This window comes from Erythrolamprus reginae, chromosome 1, assembly GCF_031021105.1.
Source record: "Erythrolamprus reginae isolate rEryReg1 chromosome 1, rEryReg1.hap1, whole genome shotgun sequence".
NCBI lineage: Eukaryota > Metazoa > Chordata > Lepidosauria > Squamata > Dipsadidae > Erythrolamprus > Erythrolamprus reginae.
Window position 1 is genome coordinate 414,765,368 of NC_091950.1, and position 24,501 is coordinate 414,789,868.

The 24,501-nt window shown below is 43.3% G+C and overlaps 1 protein-coding gene across 4 annotated transcripts; it reads right to left on the reverse strand.

The window, feature by feature from the left end:
* Window positions 1–15,177: 15,177 nt before the first annotated feature.
* SRSF1 (serine and arginine rich splicing factor 1) lies at window positions 15,178–24,217 on the reverse strand. 4 transcript variants are annotated; one of them, XR_011557591.1, is made up of 6 exons: window positions 23,631–24,217; window positions 20,964–21,148; window positions 17,464–17,636; window positions 17,023–17,209; window positions 16,486–16,605; window positions 15,178–15,698 (listed from the first exon to the last, which is right to left on the reverse strand). XR_011557591.1 is itself a non-coding variant. In XM_070735276.1 (5 exons), exons 1-5 carry the CDS (start codon window positions 23,822–23,824, stop codon window positions 16,583–16,585), a joined length of 762 nt encoding a protein of 253 aa, XP_070591377.1. In that variant the 5' UTR covers window positions 23,825–24,068; the 3' UTR covers window positions 15,178–16,582. The 4 variants fall into 4 exon arrangements, 2 of the variants coding, with proteins under 2 accessions (XP_070591377.1, XP_070591378.1); XR_011557592.1 differs by lacking the exon at window positions 17,023–17,209 and having other exon boundaries at window positions 23,631–24,117; XM_070735276.1 differs by having other exon boundaries at window positions 15,178–16,605; window positions 23,631–24,068.
* Window positions 24,218–24,501: the final 284 nt, after the last annotated feature.

The following is a 24,501-nucleotide window of genomic DNA, read 5'->3' on the forward strand; positions in this document are numbered from 1 at the left end:
GTCCGCAGGCTAGATTTTAAAAGTCAAAAGGCAGACAAGACCACAAGCCCTTTAGAAGTCGAACTCAAAGCAGACTTTACCTTAAATGGGCGGTGAAGGCTGATGGATACCAGCAGTGTTCGTCCACTGGCACATACCTCTCTTGTTCCACTGGAATTTAATGCTCTCCAGATGTTGATCGGGAACTGCACATCAGGTTAATGGCTTGAACACGTGCTAGATGCTGTAAGTAGAGCTGTGTGCAGCCCGTTACGGTACCAGTGTATTTAGAGCTTATGTTGATGGGCACCTGGCCCGTAGATCATCCTAGACTAGTGATGGTGAACCTTTATTTCCTTGGGTGTCAAAAGAGCGTGGCGTGCACTATCGCGCATGCACGAATGCCCACACCCATAATTCAATGCCTGAGGAGGGCGAGAACAGCTTCCCCCACTCTTAGGAGTTTCCCAACTTCTGGTGGGTCCAGTAGACTCATGTCTCACCCTCCCCAGGCTCCAAAGGCTTCCCTGGAGCCGAGGGAGGGTGAAAATGCCCTCCCCCGTCCCCCTGGACGCTCTCTGGAAGACAAAAATGCCCTTCCGGAGCCTCTGCGTGAGCCAAAAATCATCTGGCTGGCACACACAAGCTAGGGCAACAGCTCGCGTGCCAGCAGATATGGCTCCACATGCCACCTGTGGCACCAGTGCTGCACGAATCCCAGCGACCAGTTAGGGACCTTCTCTGGGTCCCGTCAACTAAACAATGTCGTTTGGCGGGGCCCAGGGGAAGAGCCTTCTCTGTGGTGGCCCCGGCCCTCTGGAACCAACTCCCCCCCAGAGATTAGAATTGCCCCCACCTTTCGTAAGCTCCTTAAAACCCACCCCTGCCATCAGGCATGGGGGAACTGAGATACTCTTTCCCCCTAGGCCTTTACAATTTATGCATGGTATGTTTGCTTGTATGTATGATTAGTTTTACAATAAGGGTTTTTAAGTTGTTTTAGTATTGGATTTACATGCTGTTTTTTATTGTTGTTGTTAGCCGCTCCGAGTCTACGGAGAGGGGCGGCATACAAATCCAATAAATAAATGAATGAATGAATGAATGAATGAATGAATGAATAGGTTCATCATTACTGTCCTAGCCTGACCCACAAAAGAAGCTACCAATCCCAATCACATCAGGTCTTTCTCTACAGACATTGAGGGAGACTGCATTTCAAGATACAGTGGTACCTCTACTTACGAACTTAATTCGTTCCAGGACCAGGTTCTTAAGTAGAAACGTTCTTAAGTAGAAGCAATTTTCCCCATAGGAATCAATGTAAAAGCAAATAATGTGCGCAAAACCATTAGGAAAGAAATAAAAGCTCGGAATTTGGGTGGAAGAAGGAAGAAGAGGAGGAGGACAGTCGCTGGCGAAGAGAGGTGAGGTGAGTGGAATTTAAAAAATCCAAAAATTTAAGGCTTAAAAAAAAAAAGAGGGACTCTGAGGCAGCACCCAGAGAAAGGAAAACATTCCATTCGCTCTGGGCTGCCCAGAGCAAAGGGAGCATTTCTTTTCCCTGGGTGCTGGCCAATGTACCCTCTAATTTTTTTCCAGTGTGGGCGGAAAAGTATAGTGTCTGAGCGACAGTCCCTTTGGGACTGGGCGGCATAGAATAAATAAATAAATAAATAAATAAATAAAGGAAAAAATCCCTTCTTTTTTATTAAAAGAAATTAATAATTAAAAAAACCCAAAATCCATTACTATTAAAACTAAATCAACCAGCAAAACCAAAAACATAACTATTAATAAAAACAGGTGAGGGCTGGGGGGTTTTTCTGTTATTATTTAAGTGCTTTTACCATATGCTTTAAATCAAGAGTCACTTCTCTCTCTGTTTTTCTCTTTCCTGTCATTCTCTGCCTCAATCATTTTCTCATTTCTCCCCTTTTTTCTATCATTTCGCTCTATCTCTTCCTTCCACTCTTCTCTCTCTCTCTTCCTTCCTCTCATCTCTCTCTCTCTTTCCCTCTCTCCCCCCTTTCTCTTTTTCTCACTTTCCCTCTCATTTTCTTTCTCTCACTCACTCTTTCTCTCTTGTTTTCTTTCTCACACTCTTTCTCTCTCTTGTTCTCTCTCTCTTGCTATCTCTTTCTCTCCCCCCTTTCTCTCTCTCTCTCTCTCTCTCTTTCTCACTTTCTATCTTGCTGTCTCTTGCTCTCACTGTCTCTCGTTCTCTCTCCATTCTTCTCAGCGGAGGCCGGTGAAGGTGATATTCAATGTCGGGGGGGCGCGGGCGTTTGCGCGCACTCCAAATCCCCCTGCTAGCCCCCCAGAACATTCAAAATAAGAAAAGCCTTCGCCGGCGAAGGCTTTTCTTATTTTGAATATTCCGAGCGGGCTAGCAGGGAGATAGGGAGCGCGCGCAACCGCTTGCGCGCCCCCGACATTGAATATCACCTTCGCCGGCCTCCGCTGAGAGAATGCCTGCTCCGCCTCTCCTGCAATCCCCTTGCCGAGAGCCTGGGACGAAAGTGCTCTCGGCAAAGGTGAGACGGGCAGGGTGTGTGTTCCGGGTGCGGGAGGAGCCGCGCCGAAAGGCAGGAGGCGGCGGAGGAGCAGAGGGGGCGGGCGGGGGGCAGCGCCGAAAGGCCGAGGGGCCGGAGGAACTGTGGGGAGGCAGGGGCGGCCGCGGCTCCCTTCCCTTCTGCTGTCGGCGCCTCCCCCCCCCCCCCACGGCTGGCATGGGGATGGGGAGCGCGCGGCCGTGAAAAAGGCTGCGCGGGGGTGTATTTTGGGGCGCGTGTGCGTGCGCAGCTTTCGGGGAACAGTGGTGCTGGCAGAGGTTTATTCCCTGTCCAAGCGCCCAGAGAAAGGAAAATGCTTCATTCGCTCTGGACTGCCAAAGCCTCCTTAAGTGCCCCCGAAAGGCTCCTCTGGCAACCCAGAAAAGACCGAGATGGCTGGGATTAAAGGGGGAATAGCAGGAAACTGGCCGGGCCTTCGTGCCACTCTCAAATTTCTGGGAAATTTTTCCGGGCTCAGGTTCTTATTCAGGATGACATAAATGTTTCGTTTATTTACGTTGTACTTTTTCCTTATTTTTTTTCCGTCCTCCTTTTCATTGTAAAAAAAAATTGGTCACTTTAACAAAGGCCAAGAGTTATTTCATTCCAGAAGGATTTGGCTTTTGAAAGAGCAAATTAGCTGGAAGAAATCTTGGGCATTAAAATAGAAAAAATCCCAGAAGGCTTTTTGCTGGGTATATTCCATCCAAAACTAGAAAAGTATCAGGTATATTTGGTTATCCATATAACCATAGCAGCTAGGTTAATATATGCCCAACACTGGAAGAAATAAATGACACCTGAGGAGGAAGAGATTATAGAAAAGATTACATCTTGCGCAGAAATGGATAAATTAACATTTGAAATTAAGAATAAAGAAAAATCTGATTTTTTTTACAAATGTTGGGATATGTTCTATCGGTGGCTAAAGAAAAGGGAAAACAAAGTAATTAATGTACATTTGATTAATATTTAACTGATAACGCTATTGCCTGGTAACAGAGTTTATTGCTTATATAAAGATATAGGATGACTCATATGACTTAAGAATAGTTTTTTTCCCCTTTCTCAAAACTGGTGTATATGACTAATTAAATAGAGCTACAATTGAATATTAATAGTTAGAGCTGTTTTTTAGGATATGCTGCATTTTTGTCTTGTTTGTTTGAAGTGTCTTGGTGTTGTTTTGTGTATTGTATCTTTTTATGTATTTAGATAAAAGTTAATTTTTAATTTTTTTTAAAAAAAAGGCCAAAAAAAGTCCTTCCACTATCGCAATGGCTTCCCTGTGGGGAGAGATGGGTTCTTGAAAACATGAGGGTTGCTGCAGAACCAATCCTTGAATACAGTTCATCTGTCTGGAACCCATACCACATCTCGGACATCAACACCCTTGAAAATGTCCAAAGATACTTCACCAGAAGAGCCCTTCACTCCTGCACTCGAAACAGAATGCCCTACGAAAGCAGACTATCAATCCTAGGTCTAGAAAGCTTAGAGCTACGGCGCCTAAAACACGATCTAAGTATTGCCCACAAAATCCTATGCTGCAACGTCCTGCCTGTCAATGACTACTTCAGCTTCAACCGCAACAACACCAGAGCACACAACAGATTTAAACTTAATATTAACTGCTCCAAGCTTGACTGTAAAAAATATGTCTTTAGCAATCGAGTTGTCGAAGCGTGGAACTCATTACCGGACTCAGTAGTGTCAACCCCTAACCCCCAACATTTCTCCCTTAGACTTTCCACGATTGACCTCTCCAGGTTCCTAAGAGGTCAGTAAGGGGTGTACATAAGTGCTCTAGCCTGCCTTTCATCCCGTCCAATTGTCTCTCCTTATCTCATATATCATATATCTTTTCTTCCTTTCATATATCTTCTCCTCTACTTTTATATCTTTTCTTTATATATTTATTTATTTATTTATTTATTATTTAGATTTGTATGCCGCCCCTCTCCGCAGACTCGGGGCGGCTCACAGCAGGATACAACAATTCATGACAAATCTAAATATAATTTAAAATATTTTTAAAAACCCATATTTCTAAACAAACATACACACAAACATACCATGCATAAATTGTACATGCCCGGGGGAGGTGATTCAGTTCCCCCATGCCTGATGACAAAGGTGGGTTTTAAGGAGTTTACGAAAGGCAGGGAGAGTAGGGCAGTTCTAATCTCTGGGGGGAGTTGATTCCAGAGAGTCGGGGCCGCCACAGAGAAGGCTCTTCCCCTGGGGCCCGCCAACCGACATTGTTTAGTTGACGGGACCCGGAGAAGGCCCACTCTGTGGGACCTAATCGGTCGCTGAGATTCGTGCTATAATACTTCATGTCTATCCTCTTCAATATGTATTGTGTATTGGACAAAATAAATAAATAAACAAACAAACGTTTCCTGCCAATAAATCCCGGACTCCTCCTGCACGGGTGAACCGTTCTGCAAGGGAACGTTAACGGTGGAAGGTTTGTCTTTTGGACAGTCTCCCTGGCTCCAGGTGCAAACCCTCCACTAGCAGAGGTCCACGTCTCCATGTGCCAGTCATCAGTTAACAGGAATGATATGCAACCTAAGGGCAGCCAGAGGGAGCTCAGCTTTCATTTCCTGGTTATTTTCATAGTTTTCTGAACGGTAATATGGGGGAGGGAGAGGAAAAAAAACAGGTGGTTAAAAAGATTAACAATAGACATCCAGAAGTCCATGTAAGCCTAGCATGCCTTTCTATTTTCACATGCTAGGGATTAGGGATCACAACCCATTACTGAATTCTGATTCCACCCCAAGACTATTAAAAACATCTTTATAGCAAGATTATCATAATTATCATAATCAGATCGTGCAGAATGCAGCTGCGAAAGCAATCATGGGCTTCCCCAGGTATGCCCATGTCACACCAACACTCCGCAGTCTGCATTGGTTGCCGATCAATTTCCGGTCACAATTCAAAGTGTTGGTTATGACCTATAAAACCCTTCATGGCATCGGACCAGAATATCTCCGGGACCGCCTTCTGCCGCACGAATCCCAGCGACCGATTAGGTCCCACAGAGTTGGCCTTCTCCGGGTCCCGTCGACTAAACAATGTTGTTTGGCGGGTGCCAGGGGAAGAGCCTTCTCTGTGGCAGCCCCAACCCTCTGGAACCAGCTCCCCCCTGAGATTAGAACTCGATAAATGCCTTCAATTAACCAGACTACATATTATTATTATTATTTACATTAGGCAAATGATGTAGTCAGTAACAGCAGCAATTCAAGGGAACACGTAGAAATGTTTACTAGTAACCAATACTGTATATGGGCTGGAAAATTTCCCATTTTTAAGCAGGTTGGAGAATTTTCCACTTGTGTTCTTGTTTTTCTGCCAATTTCTTTAATCAGGACTTTCTTGCTTTCTCTGTTCCAGTGGCTGGATAAGAAGGGAAAAGCAGCTAAAAAATGAGACAGCCATCTTATGTTATTCCGCATACCGTATTTTTCAAAGTATAAAGACGCATTTTCCCACCCCCAAAGATAGAAATGTTGGTGCGTCTTATGCACCAAATACAACCATTTTTGGCCTCCCGAAACCCTGTCCCAGGGCTGTAGGCCCCTTTTCCCCGCACAAAAATGGGGTGTGAAATTTGGGAGACCTGCAGAGTTGTCCTGGGGGCTGGGGAGGGCAAAAACGTGACGCGAGAGGGTGCTGGGATGCAAAAAATAGGTCCATTTTTTTTGCCCAAATGAGGTCATTTTTGTCCTCCCCAGTCCCGTGGAGCATTCTGCAGGCCTCTCAAACTCTCTGCACACCGTGTTTGCAAAAAATGGGCCTATTTTTCACCTCCTAAGCACATTTTTGCCCTCCCCAACTCCCTGGAGCATTCTGCAGGCCTCCCGCAGCCTCTGCGTGCAGTTTTTGCGAAAACCGGGCCCCTTTTGCACCTCCCAAACTCCCCTCACGTCGTGTTTTTGCCCTCCTCGGCCCCCAGGAGCACTCTGCAGGCCTCCCAAACCCTCTGGGTTCCCCGTTTTTGCATAAACAGGGTGCACAGAATGCTTGGGAGGCCAAAAGAGTGCTCCTGGGGACCCAGGGGAAGAGCCTTCTCTGTGGCGGCCCCGACCCTCTGGAACCAACTCCTCCCAGATATCAGAGTTGCCCACACCCTCCTTGCCTTTCGTAAGCTCCTTAAAACCCACCTCTGTAATCAGGCATGGGGGAACTGAGATATTCCCTTCCCCCTTGGCTTATAAAATTTATGCATGGTAATAGAAACATAGAAGTCTGACGGCAGAAAAAGACCTCCTGGTCCATCTAGTCTGCCCTTATACTATTTTCTGTATTTTATCTTAGGATGGATATATGTTTATCCCAGGCATGTTTAAATTCAGTTACTGTGGATTTATCTACCACGTCTGCTGGAAGTTTGTTCCAAGGATCTACTACTCTTTCAGTAAAATAATATTTTCTCATGTTGCTTTTGATCTTTCCCCCAAGTATGGTATGTCTGTATGTATGATTGGTCTCTTAAATTAGGGTTTTTAAAATTAACTTAAATATTAGATTTGTTTATACAGTGGTCCCTCGACTTGCGCGTTCTCGATTAGCGCGAAACGCTGCAACGCGGTTTTTCAAAAAATATTATTTAAAAAATAAAATATTAAAATATTATTTTAAAAAAAATTTTTTTTTTTTAAATTTTTTTTTTATTCTGTTCCCTGAATGGAGACCGCCGGCCGCTCAATCGGGCCGGCAGGGAACAGAATGGAGCCTTCCGCGGCGGGGCTGGTAAGGGGGGGAGCCGAGCCCAGCCCCGTGGCATTCGCTTTCCTCCCGCCGGCAGCCGACTGATCGTGGGCTCCTTCGCAACCTCGGAGAGCTTCCTGGTTTTCGTGAGCTTTCATGCCCCGGAAGCTCTCCGAGGTTGCGAAGGAGCCCACAATCAGTCTCGGCTGCGGGTGGGAGGAAGGCGAATCCCCCGTGGGCTCCGTTACATTTTCCGCTGCCAGCCAGGCCATGCTGGCGGCAGCGGAACAATCGCTGGGTGGAAGGCGTGCTCGGCTCTGCCGCTCCAGCCGCTTTCGGCCGAGCCTCCCCGGCCAAGCAGCCAGGGAAGTCGAGCCAGGCGTGGCGGCGGCAGCGCTGCTTCTCCGGTCGCCCGGTCCTCTCCTGCCTCCTGCGCCGATGTTCCCCGCTGCGACGGAAGGCAGTCGCTTGGCTAGGGAGGCTCGGCCGAAAGCGGCTGGAGCGGCAGAGCCGAGCACGCCTTCCACCCAGGGAGTCCTGCCCTTTCATCCCCGCCGACCACAGGGGCGAGGGGTGGGGATGAAGGGGCAGGACTTCCCGGGCGGAAGGCGTGCTCGGCTCTGCCGCTCCAGCCGCTTTCGGCCGAGCCTCCCTAGCCAAGCGACTGCCTTCCGTCGCAGCGGGGAACATCGGCGCAGGAGGCAGGAGAGGACCGGGCGACCGGAGAAGCAGCGCTGCCGCCGCCACGCCTGGCTCGACTTCCCTGGCTGCTCGGCCGAAAGGGGCTGGAAAGGCAGAGCCGAGCATGCCTTCCGCCCGGGAAGTCCTGCCCCTTCATCCCCACCCCTCGCCCCTGTGGCCGGCTCATCCAGGGGGGCGTGTGTGGACTGGCAAGCGGCAAGCGGGAAGACCAAGGGAAGGTTCCTTCAGCCGCCCAACACCTGATCCGCTCCGCAGCGCGGCAGCAGCGAGGAGCCGAAGATGGGGTTTCCCCTTTGCCTTTACCCCATCTTCGGCTCCTCGCTGCTTCCGCGCTGCGGAGCAGATCAGCTGTTGGGCGGCTGAAGGAATCTTCCCTTGGTCTTCCCCACCGCCCACACGCAAACTCCACCATCTGCGCATGTGCGGCCATGAAAAAAATGGCGCACATGCGCAGATGGTGGTTTTACTTCCGCATCCAATATAACGCGGAAATCGGTTAGCGCGGGAGGTCTTGGAACGTAACCCCCGCGCTAACCGAGAGATCACTGTATTGTCTTATTATTGTTGTTAGCCGCCCCGAGTCTATGGAGAGGGGCGGCATACAAATCTAATAAATAAAATAAATAAAATAAAAATGAATAAAATCTTTCCCCCCATTTTACCTCTTTGAAATCTTGGTGCATCATATACTCTGGTGCATCTTGTAAGCCGAAAAATACGGTAGCTACCATGTGATAAGGGCTGAAATGCTCCTGTGGAGGAAACAGCCTGAATGGGCTCCCTTGACAGTGGTCCCTCAGTAGCCACCCTGTGGGAAGGGACCAGATTTGCTAGTCCATCTGGAAGCATGTGGAACCATGCCCAATCTAAACCCCTCCCCCTCACAAACCGCACATCAGCAGTTCAAATCTCATCACCAGCTCAAGGTTGACTCAGCCTTCCATCCTTCCAAGGGGGGTAAAATGAGGACCCGGATTGTAGGGGCAATATGCTGGCTCTGTTTTTTAAAAGTGCTATTGCTAAGATGTTGTAAGCCACCCTGAGTCTAAGGAGAAGGGCAGCATTAAAAAAAAAAGAATAAATAAATGACATTATTTATTTAATTTATTAGACTTCTATGCTATCCTTCTCGAAGCGACTAAATTTTTTCTCAGAATGATAACACCGCTATTCCCTGTTGAGACACTGAATAAAATGCCAGAAATGTCCTGGAACTATAAGGACTATTTACAAATAATTTAAAAAAAGGACAAAGCCCCATCCTCAGCATCAGATATCCTATTGTTTTAAACAAAATCCCCCCCCCCCCCCCAAAAAAATGCTATACTTCATAACTCAAGCTTGGGCAGAATCTGGATAGTGACAAATATGCCAATTTAAATCAGACACAAATAATTTTCCGATTACTCAAACATTTGGAAAGCAACAAATAGGCAACTTTTTAATTGATACCTACATTTTAAAAAATGTACATCTGAGCACATCCACACCATCCACTATGATGTTACCTGGGGACAGTTATCAAAAAGGAAACAGTTAAGGATTTTTTTCCCCAAAGGCAAAACTTTAGATTTTACCTGATTCACAGACACGTTTACTATCTGTTGAAGACTGGCTATTTTGCTGGTTATCTCAGACGCAGTTGCCATAGATATTTTCTGCCATCAATCTTCTATATGCACATGAGCTTTTTCTTGATACATTTTAGGAATGCCTGTAGCAATTTTGAATGTCTTTTTAAAAACAAATTAGGCAGATTCCATGTAAGTCAGTTTGTAGATTTTGCCCACTGCCCCAGATCAAATTAGAAAAAAACTTTTACCAAATATCTTCCTCCTTCATTTTAGCACCATCGAATATTATAAAATTGAAGCGCAGAACTGGGAAAACTGTTTTTCCTAAAATCAGCTCTTTCTAATTTGTCATTTGCTGCCAGAAACATTCTCCCCTGCATGGGATTTTAGGCCATTTAACACACTTCATTAAAGGTCCATATTTAATACATTTGTATGCTGCCCATCTCACTGACAAGTTATTTTGCAATGATGCAGGTTTTACTTGGTAATTATCCTCCATTAAATTAAAAACTACAGCGCAAGAATTCTCCATGCTGCCTGCAAGACTTCATGACCTTTTGATCTATGCAATTTATCACTGGTGGCAAACCTTATTTGGTTTGGGAAGCATGGTCGTGCCTCCCATAATTCCACAACACCCCCAAGCTTCAGGGCCTTTCTAGGAGGCAGGAAATGGCCAACTTGCTTGTTTGTCAAGTTGGGAAACGGGCCATTTCTGGTTGGGGCAGTTTTTGCCCTCCCCAGGCTCCTAGAAAAGCTTGGAAGCCTGGGGAAAACTAAAAATTGGGACTTGTGGTCCAAACAGAAGTTGCCAAACGTAATGTTTCCGGCCTCTGGGGGACCTTGGGAGGTGGGGAGAGGCAGTTTTCACCCTCCCCAGGCTCCTGCAAAGCCTGTGGAGCTTGGGGAGAGCAAATAACGGGCCTTTCTCACCCTCTCTGGAGGCTTGGAGTCCTAGTGGACAACCATTTAAATATGAGCTAGCAGTGTGCAGCAGCTGCCAAAAAGCCAACACAGTTCTAGGCTGCATTAACATAGGGATAGAATCCAGATCACGTGAAGTTTTAATACCACTTTATAAGATCTTGGTAAGACCACACTTGGAATACTGCATTCAGTTTTGGTCGCCACGATGCAAAATAATATGTTGAGACTTAAGAGTGCAGAGAAGAGCAACCAAGATGATTAGGGGACTGGAGGTTAAAACATATGAATAATTTATTATCTATCTATCTATCTATCTATCTATCTATCTATCTATCTATCTATCTATCTATCTATCTATCTATCTATCTATTAGATTTGTATGCTGCCCCTCTCCGTAGACTCGGGGCGGCTAACAACAGTAAAAAGACAATATGAACAAATCTATTATTAAAAGTAATGTAAAAAACCCCAATTTAAGAAACCAATCATACATACAGACATACCATGCATACATTTTATAAGCCTAGTGGGAAGGGAATATCTCAAAGAATGGTTGCAGGAACTGGGTATGTCTAGTTTAATGAAAAGAAGGACCAGGGGAGACATGAGAGCAGCGTTCCAATATCTCATGGGTTGCCACAAAGAAGAGGGAGTCAACCTATTCTCCAAAGCATCTGAGGGTAGAACAAGAAGCAATGGGTGGAAACTAAACAAGGAGAGAAGCAACTTAGAACTAAGGAGAATAACAGAATTGGAAGGGACCTTGGAGGTCTAGTCCAACCACCTGCTTGGGCAGGAGATCACTAATTCAGATAAATGGTTATCCAACATCTTGAAAACTTTCAGTGTCGAAGCATTCACAACTTCAGGAGGCAAGCTGTTCCACTGATTGTCAGGAAATTTCTATTCCAATTCACTTATCAAATATGTATGTGTATGTATGTGTATGTATGTATGTATGTATGTATGTATGTATGTATGTATGTATGTATGTATATATATATATATATAAAAACAACAAAATTCAATATATATTTTGTCCTGTGGGGCCACATTACTAGACGCTCAGGTAGTACACGCCTGGTCTAAAAATTACCTGGCTTCAGAAATCCTATTTTTCCATTGCACAGGTGCATATACAAAAAAAGAAGAAAAAACCTCCAGCAAACTTAGTAATGTGACCACAGGGCAATTATACCAAGCTATCATTACCAGCCTGTCTAGGTGCTTGCCCAGAGCTTATATAGGCTGAAAACCTTTAGCCTGAAGCTACAGAACCAGGTGTTTACAAAAACAAATCAACGTAATTACAGGTGTCATTTTCCAACTTTCCCCTGCTACATCTAAGGGCTTATCTCCGTTATTGTGCTTCCTTAACCTTCAGTAAACAAGGGATGTTTTCACTAGGATGTTACTATTCAGCTCTGCAGCCTTTTTTACACAGCAGTTATTCAAAGGCTTATTTTTCAAAATTTTCTAAGGAAACTTGACTGTAACACAAGCGATTTATGAGGAATTTGAAGCTGCCAACGTTTCATGTAATGTTTCAGGGGGAGACTGTCCTCATTTAACAACTGCTGCATTGATAAAATCATACCAAAAAAGCAACTGCCTCATTTAGTGACTGTTCAGTTATAAGACAGTGAATTAAAAAAGTAAAAACCAATCCTATTTATGACCACCACGTATTGTGTGGTCCTCTGAACCAAAGGTTGTAAGTAGTTGCAGTTTCACCTAGTGCTTTCGCTTAATGATCAATTGCCTGCCCAAACTGGAGTTGCTAAATGAGGACTATCTATGTAAACAGCCTAAAAGTGATGGCGAACCTTTTTTTCCTTGGGTGCCAAGAGTGTGTGCACACTATTGCACATGCACGAGTGCCCAAACGCATAATTTAGTGGATGGGCTGCGCTTGTTTGAACTACGTTAGCATGCCATGGCCCGATGCCAGTCCATGGACCACCAGGGATTGCGAGATCCCTGTTTTGAGATGAAACTGGACAGTCACTTGCCTGGAATGGTAGAGGGCAGTGATGGTAAATCTTTTTTCCTCGGGAGCCTAAAGAAAATAGCGTGTGGGCTATTGCACATGCACGAGTGGCCACACCCATAATTCAATGCCTGGGGAGGGCGAAAACAGCTTCCCCCTCCCCCTGGAAGCCAGAAATGGCCTGTTTCCCAACTTTTGGTGGGCCCAGTAGGCTCCTGTCTCACCCTCCCCAGTCTCCAAAGACTTCCCTGGAGCCAGGGGGAGAGTAGAAGCACCCCCCATCTCCCTGGAGGCTCCTTGGAAGCCAAAAATGCCCTCCCAGAGCCTCTATGTGAGCCAAAAATCACCTGGCTGGCACACAGATGCACGTTGGAACTGAGCTAGGGCTACAGCTCATGTGCTAGCAGATATAGCTCCGCATGCCATCTGCCCCACAGATTCGCCATCACTGGCCTAAAATATGAAATGTGTTCTTTCTTGTCAACTCTTAATAGGTTTGGCCATAAAATTAGACCGTAACAGTAACCAGTAGAATTCAAGACCAAGTAGGGGTCCCTACCCAATTTTCAAGCTCAATATGTATCATTAAGCAAGAAACCTAATAGGGAAAATAATATTATCAAGGGCCGCTGAAGTATTTAGTGTCGTTCTAAATGTGGATGTGCCTAAGGCAGTGATGGCTATCATACATGCACGAGTGCATACATGTTTTGCCCTCCCCAGGCTCCAAAGGCTTCTCTAGAGCCTGGGGTGGGCAAAAATGTCCCCCACCCGGAAACTCTCTGGAAGCCAAAAATGTCCTCCCAGAGCCTCCAGGAAAACCAAAAATCAGCTGGCCAGTATGCACATTGGAGCTAAGCTAGAGTAGATTTGGCTCTGCGTGCCACCTGTGCCAGAGGTTCACCATCACTGGACTCAGTCAATATTTTTAACACTTCAAATCTTACTGCTGCCATTCTATTTTGAGACTTTTTAGTTTTTTAGAACGCCTAATATTTACGTCAGTTTAACAGTAACCAGCATCTTATGTAACTAGAACATGGATCTGAAATGTAAGGCACAGGTAGTTCTTGACTTACAACTAGTCAGGCCCAATTTTCACTGCGTCATGGTTAAGCAAATCACTGCACTTGTTAAATGAATCCTCCCTAGCTTTGTTGGAAGCTGGTTGGAAAAGTTGCATATTGTGATGACCTGGACACAGCAAATATATGCTGGTTGCCAAGTTCCTTTTCATCATAAGACCATGAAGACAATGTAATAAGATTTAAGTCAATAGCCACATTTTTCAGTGCCATTCTAACTTTGGTCACTACAAATGGTTCTAATTCCAGACCAGGACTATATGTATAGTTAGAACCAACTGCTTATTCCCACCCCCCAAATCCTAGACCAGTAATGGTGAGCCTGTCACGGGTGCCACAGGTGGCATATGGAGCTATATCTGCTGGCACACAAGCCATTGCCATAGCTTAGCTCCAACATGCATGTGCAGGGCAGCTGATTTTTGGCTCGCAGGGGCTCTGGGTGGGACGTTTTTGGCTTCCAGAGCCTCCAGAGAGATGGAGAGCGTTTTGATCCTTCCCCAGCTCCAGGAAAGCCATTGTAACCTGGAGGGTGAAACGTAAGCCTACTGGGCCCACCAGAAGTTGGGAAACAGGCCATTTCCAGTCCAGGGGGAGGAGCTGTTTTCACCTTCCCCAGGCATTGAATTATAGGTGTGGGCATGAGAGAAAAAAGGTTTGCCATCACTGTACTAGACTGACCAACTTTTTAGTTGGCAGGCCTCAACACCTTATATAGGACGTATCAAAACAGCATATAACCCCAAAATGATTTACCCCAGGGCAAAACCAGAAGCATATCAGAGATCCATGTCTTGTTTCTGCAGGGGCATAATGACCGTTTTACACCATGGCGTTTTCTGGGGTTGGAAGCCAAATGCAGCCAGGTTGCTAAGATCTTTGATAAGAGACAATTTACTGCACTCCCTCAACTGCTTTGTTGGCGTCAGCTACCTTGTGGCTACGTTATTCCTTTATGGGGAAAATTTGCTTGGTAACCTTCAAGGAACCAATTAACAATGAGTACCAATAAATTGCATTAGAAAAGCAGCAATAGAAAACCATTTCCATGCCACAGTTGGAGGGGATTTAAAATAAAAATATTGAGTTCACTAATGTGACACTAAGATGGAAGCCAGGGCTTGCTGATGGGCCTTGACCAAGCACTTTCAATAACCTTTTAGGAAATTCCACTGATTTTTTTTTTATCAAGTGCCAACTATTAATGGACTTTGCAAAAATGTTGGATTGTTACAGAAGTTAACTACTGTAAGCCTCAGTGATCATTTATGTGAAGCAAAAGCAGCTGTTTTATTGACGTCCTACTTGATACAGAATTCTGTAGCTCTTACCTTGTTGTCCACATTCTGCAGTCACCAAGTTGCAGGACCCTTGGCTATGCATCCAGCTAGAGCAGCCAAGCACTTCCTTCCATGTGCCTGACCATGTAAGCTCCAGGATGTCCATTATCTTCATTCTCAACACCTTTTCATCAGGGCTTATTTGTGCCCAGTCTACTACCAATGCTTATGAAGGGGCCACCGAACACAAGATGAAGCCCAGTTAAGTACCAGGCCAATAATCAGAGCAACTGAATTCCTCATAGCAGAAGAGCAACATATACGGGCACTACTCAATACAACAAAACCACCATGCACTTTTTAATAAAATTTTATTTGTCAAAAAGAAAAAGGCAATAGCCAATTGAAAGCCTACTTAAATCTTAAAAGATTCCAATTTTTTTTGCGTTGTTAAATTTAGGTAAATGACTTATTGGTTTAACATTTATAAACAACCCCCCCTTTTTTTTCCCCTTTAACATTTACCATCTACTTGTGCTGAATCCTTCCAAGGAGAATGCTCCAGCGTACCTCTCCAGGTCCTTGCTTTGCTCCTTTTACCAAAAAAAATAAGGAAAACTCCATCGTGCATCTTATGGATGGGCTCCAATCGTCAAAAATAGGAACAAAAATCTTTGGAATAGCCAATTGAGTTGAATAAAACTCCATACGAGTGCGGTTTGGTTGGGGCAGGAATCCACTCCTATGTTCCTGGTAATCTGATCCCGCTCCATGAATCCTTGAAATTGATCCTCCCTATCCTATCCACATTATGATTTGAATCCAATGATCCAGCTCCAAGGATTGGGATCCAGTGAGCCCTCTCCAATCCAAACCTTTATAACCAGCAAAACCAAAAAAAAGGAGGCAAAAAGTTAGATACCGTAATGAAAAATAGGATTCTGGGGAATGATCAGTTATGTTTGCCGCTGAATATTAAAAACAGGCATTGATAACTATCAGTTCCCCAAGACAAACTTTTGTATTGTGAAGCTCAAATTTTAGCAATGTTAATCATTTGGAAGAAACATTCTAATATTTACAAAGGATGACTGATAATTTCAACATTTCAATTACTATGTGCATTACAGGTTTTGTGGTTGTAAAAAATGTTATGAAGTTGCCAAATCCTGCTGCTAGAACTATCCAGCCCTAAACTAAAAGTTCATTATACTCAGTCTAAAAATGACAAGATTAACTGACGTTTATCGGTCAGTTTTTGAATTTATCTTGCAGGGGAAGAGGGAAGACTGAAAGGAATCACCAGTGTGCTACCCCCCCACTGCTTCCATTCCATTACATTTAAGATGAAACAGCAAAATGCTCTATCAGTCACACAGAGGACATGCCGATTTTAGCAGTATTGAGATTATACTTCCATATCTGAAAAAACTGAATGTTAGAAGGATAAAAATGGGCAACGCCTGTAATCATGACACAGTAGACCCCCACCAACCCGCATGGATCCAGTTAAGCCACAATTGTCATGATGGTAGTCAGAAAACTTCAGCTGACTAGGAAATGAGTGGAACTATAGAGAACAGGTGTGCCTATTTCACTATTATCTCTGTATAAGGTCAATACTGCCAATTTAATCTGTGACAATAGCACTTGGAGTCATACCATTGCCTCCATTTTTGATCTGATCCTCCTCAATCCTCCTTTTGACAATCCTAAAATGATTGACATGTGCTCCACAATCCTTTAATCCAAAGCATTCTTAATCCATCTCTTCAGATATGTCTACAGAAAGACACATGAAAAGGCAAGATAAAAATGTAAGCTCCCCCAAGAGACAATTTAAACCCCAACATCCCAAGCTTGTATAAACCATAGCTGAACAAAGACATTTTTAATACAGCAATATCACAGTTGGAGGAGAGAGTGGGCAGCAAACTGGCTAGAAAGAACCCTGACCAGGACATGTTAAAATACAATTTATGAAAGATGCAAGGGAATGTTGATGTTAAAGAACAAATACTCACTAGGGGCATTATACAAAACTGCAATTCAACACTTTATAGCCAATTTTCAGTAAAACAGTTTCAATTCTGTTCTCCCCACCCCCTAAAAGAATGGACTATTTATGGGCAAAAGAAAACTGCATACAACATGGAGAAATTCTACAAAAAGGAGCACTATTAAAGATCGTTTATGTACGAGAACGTGATCTGCTGTGACGGGGAGAGTAGCGTGGAGATCCTCTGCTTCGTCTCGGGGAGTAACTGCGACTTCTGCTGTTGCTTCGGCTACGGCTTCTGCTACGACTACGGCTGCGGGAACGAGATCTTCCGTAACTTGGACTTCTCGGGCCATCAACTTTAACACGGATGTAGGCAGTTTCTCCCTATCAAATAGACACAACTTTCGATTGAAAGGTCTAAGTTTTTAAGCAGTCTTTTGCAGGCATGCTGATAGACTGAAGGCTGGTTTTTTAACAAGAAAAGTTGCATTACTTAAGCATGACACCCATTCTAGCCCTTTCTACATTTTTAAATACTGTAAGCAGCAAAGTTGCACTTCCTTACCTTCAGTTTTACTGCATCCAAATGCAACCCAGTGAATCCAATTCTTGCTAAAATATTAAGTGGAAAAACCTACCTCGTGAGATCTAAACTTAGTGTTATCCAGTTTTCGCACTGCGTAGGTCATGTCTTCTTTCCGAACAAACTCCACGACACCAGTTCCATCTCGGAAAACATCAGCATAACATACATCACCTGCTTCACGCATGTGATCCTTTAAATCCTGCCAGCTTCCACTGGGAGGAAGTCCTGAACAAGAGACAGTTGTTAAGTTATTGCTAGGGAAATACAGGCATTCCTCAACTTAGTCCTTCCTGTGCACTGGAAACAATTCATTTCACAGGTTAAATCAAGGTTTAAAACCTATATACTTTCAAATTAAATAGCCTGTAAAGAACATCTAACCACTGCAAAAATGCTCTACCCTGTGGTCATGTGATCACGATCTGGTTTCTCGGCAACCTGTTTGCACTCAATCATTTATCATCTTTGCAGATGCCAAGGTAACTCCCTCTGGTGTCTGCCTGAAAAAGCTGAAAACTGCTGGAGGATTTCATCAATCCAAGTAGACATGGAGTGGAAACCTTTTAGAGCAGGCAGCCTCCAGAGATGAGGATTTCTAGGATTTCCTGAGTAGAGGAACACCCACGTACTGCCTGTTGTGCTGGCTCTCCCATTCTCTGAAGCACCTCATGCTCATCTGTAGCTCCATCCTTGTAGTGTTCTAGGATTATGTTACTTAAGAACTGCTTTCAAGTCAACAGAAACTATAACAAGTCAGAATGCAAAGGAGCATTTGCTTACTAAGAGCCTTGGTGGTGCAATGGTTAGAGTGCAGTACTGCAGGCTACTTCTGCTGATCACAAGCTGCCAGCAGTTTGGCAGACTGAATCTCAATAGGCTCAAGGTTGACTAAGCCTTCCAAGGTCGGTAAAATGAGAAACCAGATTCTTGGAGGCAATATGCTTACCCTCTGTAAACTGCTTAGAGGGCTGTAAAGTGGTATACAAATCTAAATGCTATTGCGGGATTATGTTACTTAAAACTGTGTATTGTGTTTCTCAACTAAGTTTAACGCATGTGGGTGCTTATCCTGAAAGCGCAAAGGGATTTAGCATAAAATATTTTAACCATCTCCTCTAAAATAAACTTCTGTTTCAAAATCCAATGGTTAAACTATTCTTTTTATTTTCCAATGAAGTGTAATCAAAGACTGAAAGGCACAAAGTAAAAGAAAAGGGCTTTCTCATGGGCTGCCCTGGAGTTGTAGAATTTTTTTGGGGCAGAATGTTAGCTTAGCCCTCTTTTTCATTCTTTATAGCAATCCACTTTGTCTAGACACACAGTTAATTAAAAATTACTTGTTATTCAATTATCAACATATTCTTCCATAAATTTTGATTCTATTATTGCTTTTCATTGTTAGTAGTTTTGAAGCACATAAATGCAACAGGAACATAAACTTTTGAAATCTCATTGTGATTGGTATTTGCAGTACAAATAATCACAATGGCAAAGCATATTTATAGTTCTTTAACCCTTGTATGCTGTTCGAAAAAAGTTCCTAGTGATATGTTCGGGTCACATACGACCCGGACAGAAAACACTTCATTTGAAGTGCTTATGTTTGGTCAATTTGAAAACTTTTTTCACTTGGAAAGTAGTCTGAACATTTCTGCACACAATGATATGAAAATTGAAATGAAAAAATTAATCCTTATTGGTTTATTTTGCACATAAATGTGCCGCCCCCCCCCGTTTTTGTGATTTTTTTTCAATTTATGGATAGTTTTGCTTGCAAAATGCATTCTATTTTACTAAAGTTGGTGTGGGATTGGTAGCTTGAACATTACTGCACACAATGATATGAAAATTGAACTGAAAAAATTAATCCTTATTGGTTTATTTTGCACATAAATGTGCCTCCCCCCGTTTTTGTGAAATAGTCTTTACTTTATGGATAGTTTTGCTAGCAGAATGCATTCTATTTTGCTAAAGTTGGTGTGGGATTTGTAGCTTGAACATTTCTGAACATAATGATATGAAAATTGAACTGGAAAAATTGATGCATATTGGTTTATTTTGCATATAAATTTATTTCAATTTATATAAAAATTATGCTGTTAATTTCAAACTTACATACTTTTTTTTAGTAAAATGGATTTCTTTCATAAAATTAGTTATCTGGCTACAATGTGGTTGATTTTCAAAAGGATATTCCAAATATTTATAGACAAATATGTATAAACAGTGACAATAATGGCACACAGCAAGGCCGGGGGGGGTGGCCCTTTTGTGGCAAAAATAAACCAATAAGAACCATTTTTTTCAGTTCATTTATATTTTTCTCATGTTCAGAAATGTTCAATTTAGTATATCAAACCTTTTGGGGGAAAATTCCTTAGGGATTTGTAGCCTTAAAAAATATAAATTGACACGAAATTCAGAAAGGATGGGGGGAGGGGCTTTTTGATCAAAATAAAAATATAAGTCTCAATTTTTCCAGTTCAATTTTCATATCATTATGTTCATAAATGTTCAAACTAGTTTTCCAGTTGAAAAAGTTTTCAAAAAGATTAAATTCAAGTACCTAAAAAAAATATTTTTGGTCCTGTCATATACGAACAGAAACAGATTTTAAGTTATGATTTTTTTTTGCCCAGAAAACAATTAGCCACCACCCCAAAAATATTTTTTGATGACCAGCATTGTTAAATTGAGTAAATGAATGCCTAAGATTTTAAAGAATATTTCGGATTTGGAGCATAAAAAAATAAAAAGTGAAAATGATTGCAAGCAGCCGAGGGGGGGGGGGGGGAGGCCTTATTTCTGATGTTAAAAAACCAGTAAGAATCATTTTTTTCAGTTCCTTTATATTTTTCTTATATTCAGAAATGTTCAAGCTACCAATCCCACACCAACTCCAGTAAAATAGAATGGATTTTGCAAGCAAAACTATCCATAAATTGAAAAAAAATCACAAAAACGGGGGGGGCGGCACATTTATGTGCAAAATAAACCAATAAGGATTAATTTTTTCATTTCAATTTTCATATCATTGTGTGCAGAAATGTTCAGACTACTTTCCAAGTGAAAAAAGTTTTCAAATTGACCAAACATAAGCACTTCAAATGAAGTGTTTTCGGTCCGGGTCGTATGTGACCCGAACATAACATTAGGAACTTTTTTTGCTCAGCAAAAACTAAGCCCCCCACCCCCCAAAAAAAATTCTCATAGAGAGAACCCCTGAAATGATGAAAAGTCATGAAATTTCAAGTTTCAGATATGCAGGGAAAAATTTTTACAGGGACTCAAACTTGGCTTCGGGTCACATACGACCCGAACAGAACAGCAGGGTTAAGCAGACTTATCTTGATTCAACCAGAAGATCTAGTATTTTGGGGGGAAATGAGGAACAATATACAGACTTCCAAGATGCAAAATTGTGAGCTATCTAACTGAAAGATAGCTTAGATAAATATATGCCATCAACAATTTTATTCAATTTTTAACCAGTCAAATCATTTTCAAAATGAACCTGGAGAAATTTGTTTTAGCCCAAGGGAAAAAGCTTACCTGATACTATCACTCTGTACTCAGAACGCCTTGATGGGGGTCCATATCTGCCCCTTGGGGCCCCACCACCACCACCGCCTCCTCCTCCTCTGCCAGTGCCCCGACCACTTCGAGGGAACTCCACCCTTAGACGGTACCCATCATAATCATATCCATCCCGTCCATACACTGCATCTTCTGCATCCCTGCAAGAGAAAAAAAGAAAACCACACAGAGCTTAGATCCAGGATTCCTGAAAGACAGCTGCACCATAGGTCATCCAGGAACACACTGCAAGCAGGAAGTTGGCCTTTATCTTCAATCTACAAAAACAAGAGAAGACTTTGTCCCAACAGCATTACAAGTACACATCTCTGTAAATAAGCAACAAAGGTTCTTCCACTCTTGGCATTCCAGCACAACTGTACAAAATAATTGATTACCTTTTTAGCATATGTATAAAAAGCAATGCTGTTTTTTAAAACTGGGAAGCAATGTGTAACATACAAAATAACCTTATAGTTAGATACATATTTTAGATTTCAAGAGGAGAAAAAACCTCAATGCATATATTTTGGGGAGCAAAGGTGAACTACAATACCTATCCAGTAAGTGTGAATATAGATTACTACTATATTTTCCATTTTCTCTTACTAGTTTTCATTTTTCCCTTCTGAATGTTCCTTAATTGAAAAGATTTTTGTTTAGTTTTATTTGTAAAAAAAATAGCCCAAGTTCTTATTTAAATGCCAATTTGGAATCTGGTTTTAATAGCAATGAATGCACAAATTTATGGGTAAACTTGCTGCTAAATAAAGGATTGAAGTGCATAAAGATGTAGTTAGTACTTAAGTCATACAAACTGAGCCTTCTCAGAATAAGTAGCAAGGTTGTATCACTTAAAAACAGGTAGGCCCAACACTCAATTAAAATGTGTGTTTATTTTATATCTATTCCAAATCTAGCAACATAATTTTCACTCTTAACTACAAAATAAAGTATTTTAAAGTGGCCTAACTACAAGCAACATTACAAGAACTAGAAATTAAGTTATGCCACTGTTTTAAAATAAGTTTTTGGACATTTCCAAAACTTGGTGGATTACACAGAAATCAAAATTCTTGAAATTGATCCTTCTTTCTCAGTTTGTAAGCAGGCTTCTGCAAAGTATATCCTGCTAAATGTCTAGGGGAGATCTGTCAGTCATCCAGGTTGTTGTCCCAAAGGTGTTTCTTTCAAATGGCAACTGGACTTTTGTTTTTCCTTGAAGACACATGTTGAATCTCATTCAAGAAGCTTTTTGAGAAGAAGCTTCTTGGATGAGAAACAAAACATCTTGACATCTTCAAGGAAAAACAAACTTCAATTGCCTTTTGGAAAAAAGAACACATTTGGAATTTACTTCTTAGCTTACAAATGCAGCAGAAGGAAAACAACAACCCACAAAAGAACCTCCCATACAAAAACTCCCCAGTGGATTTTAACCCTCTACCCTCACAAAAGATCTTCCATAAATATTTTTTCCCATTAAGAACCTTTTCATGTTCTAACCCCAAGTTTGACCTTCCTCAGGACAACTGCCACGCACGATTGGGGTGCAAAAACACCTAGAAAACAGCAACAGATGCCATGTGCATGGGATTGAAGCAGAATTGAAGTTCAATCCAAACCCCTGCTCCAAGGCAGAAAACCCTATGCCACTTCAAATAAATGTTTGTCCAATCTCTTCTTAAAAAGTTGTGTTTTTAAAACTCACAACTTCTGGAGGCAAGTTGTCCCACTGATTAATTGTTCTGTCAGTAAATTTCTCCTTAGTTCTAAATTGCTTCTCTCCTTGATTAGTTTCCATCCATTTGCTTTGGAGACCAGGTTGTCCCCCCACTCTTTGTGGAAACTCCTCGAATATTAAAAGACTGCTATTCATGTCACCCTCTGTGGTCCTTCTTTTCACTTCACCACCCCAGGAATTTGGGCCAGCTCTTCCCAACCTGTCTATTACGAATGCACAGGATTCATTACACGTATATAAATATAATCAGATATTAATAGGAAAATTGTTATTATTATTATTATCACCACCACCGTATATATTATGATTTATTGAAATATCATATAATAAATTACTTGCCCCCCCCCTCTGACTTTTGCTGCAATTTATTGTTTGTGTCTTTTTTGTTTACTGTTTTTTTGGTCTGCTCATTTTGTGTTTTCTTTTTGGTTTTAATTATATAATTAACATTAATATCCTTTTTTAAAAAAGGATTCTTTACAGGGCGGGAACTGTTGAAAAGCCTCCCGATATCCGCCTTTTATTCCAAAAATGTTAATCGGTTTTATTCCACAATATACCATCACGGCTCCCACCCCACACACCCCAAAACGAAGCGGCTTTATTTACCGCGATGGATTTCCCTCGTCCCGCCCCTCCCCCATCACCTCGCTCGTCCGACACGTGTTCAGGCGAGGATGATGGGAGCTGGAGTACCAGGCGCGGGATCGGTAAAACGAGGACCCCAGATTGTCGGGGGCAATATATTTACTCTCTGCAAACCTCTAAGAGGGGTCTATAAGTCCAAATGCTATTGCTATTGAGGTCCGTCCGCCCCGCCTGGCCTAAGAAAAACTGCCCACCCCTTTATTCCTTCCCCCCCCCAGGGCGGCGATCTCCGTCCCGTCCCCACCACTGACCTGGGGTCCTCAAACTCGACGAAGGCGAAGGGCGGCCCTCCCCGGCGGTTCTTGAGATCGATGTCCCGAATGGCCCCGTACTTGTAGAAGACGTCCTCGATGTCCTTGGTGCGGATGTCCGGCGGCAAGTTGCCCACGTAAATGCGGCAGTCGTTGTTCCCGGCCGGGCCGCGGATCACGCCGCCACCAGACATAGCGAGGTCAGCAATGGTTGCGGTTGGGGGTTGGTCGGTGTGGGAGAAAAAAGGTGGAGGGAGCAAAGGGCGGGAAGGCAGCCCGGCGCGAGGAAATAGAGGAATTTAAATTTAAAAACCGGCAACGATCCGAACCAACCGAAGGAGCGAAAGGGAAGAGGGGAAAAAAAGCGGGCGAGGCCAACGGGCAACGACAGGAGCAGCGCCGCCACCTCCCTCTTCGGCTCTCTCGGCTGCCACAAAATGGCCGTCCACTCATGCGCGCCACTTGCCCTGCGCAAGGATCCTTCCGCGCCGTTGACGTCACACTCCGGAGGGGAGGGAAGCGCTGAGGGGAGTGCGGCCTTCCCGCCCTTCGTCAGGCGCATGCGCGTCTCCCCGATTTTGTCCCCCCCCCCCGTCCAAAAGATTTCTTTTCCAAAGTTATTCTCGAGCATTATGGGGCGCGGTTCGATATTTCTCGACGTTAGACGCGGCATTTCAAAGTGATCCTCTCGGTCTTTTATTTCAAAAAAAACCCCCAAAACAAAACCAAACGCCTCATTTGAAACAGGCCTCGTGGCTGAGGACTTCCGTTAGCCTCCAGGAGGGGCCGCGAACCGTTAAAAAGTGAGCGTGAAAAAGATCCGGCTTTTTATAAGGAGTAGCACAAAGGAGGAGGGCGAGTCATCCCACAA

Excerpts from the sequence above, each read along its gene's own strand:
- SRSF1 (XM_070735276.1), bottom strand. The coding sequence starts at position 23,824 with ATGTCTGGTGGCGGCGTGATCCGCGGCCCGGCCGGGAACAACGACTGC. Across the intron at positions 17,637-20,963 it reads GTACAGAGTGATAGTATCAG|GACTTCCTCCCAGTGGAAGC; the intron begins GTAAGCTTTTTC and ends TCTCTTGTTCAG. Across the intron at positions 17,210-17,463 it reads CTAAGTTTAGATCTCACGAG|GGAGAAACTGCCTACATCCG; the intron begins GTAGGTTTTTCC and ends TCTATTTGATAG.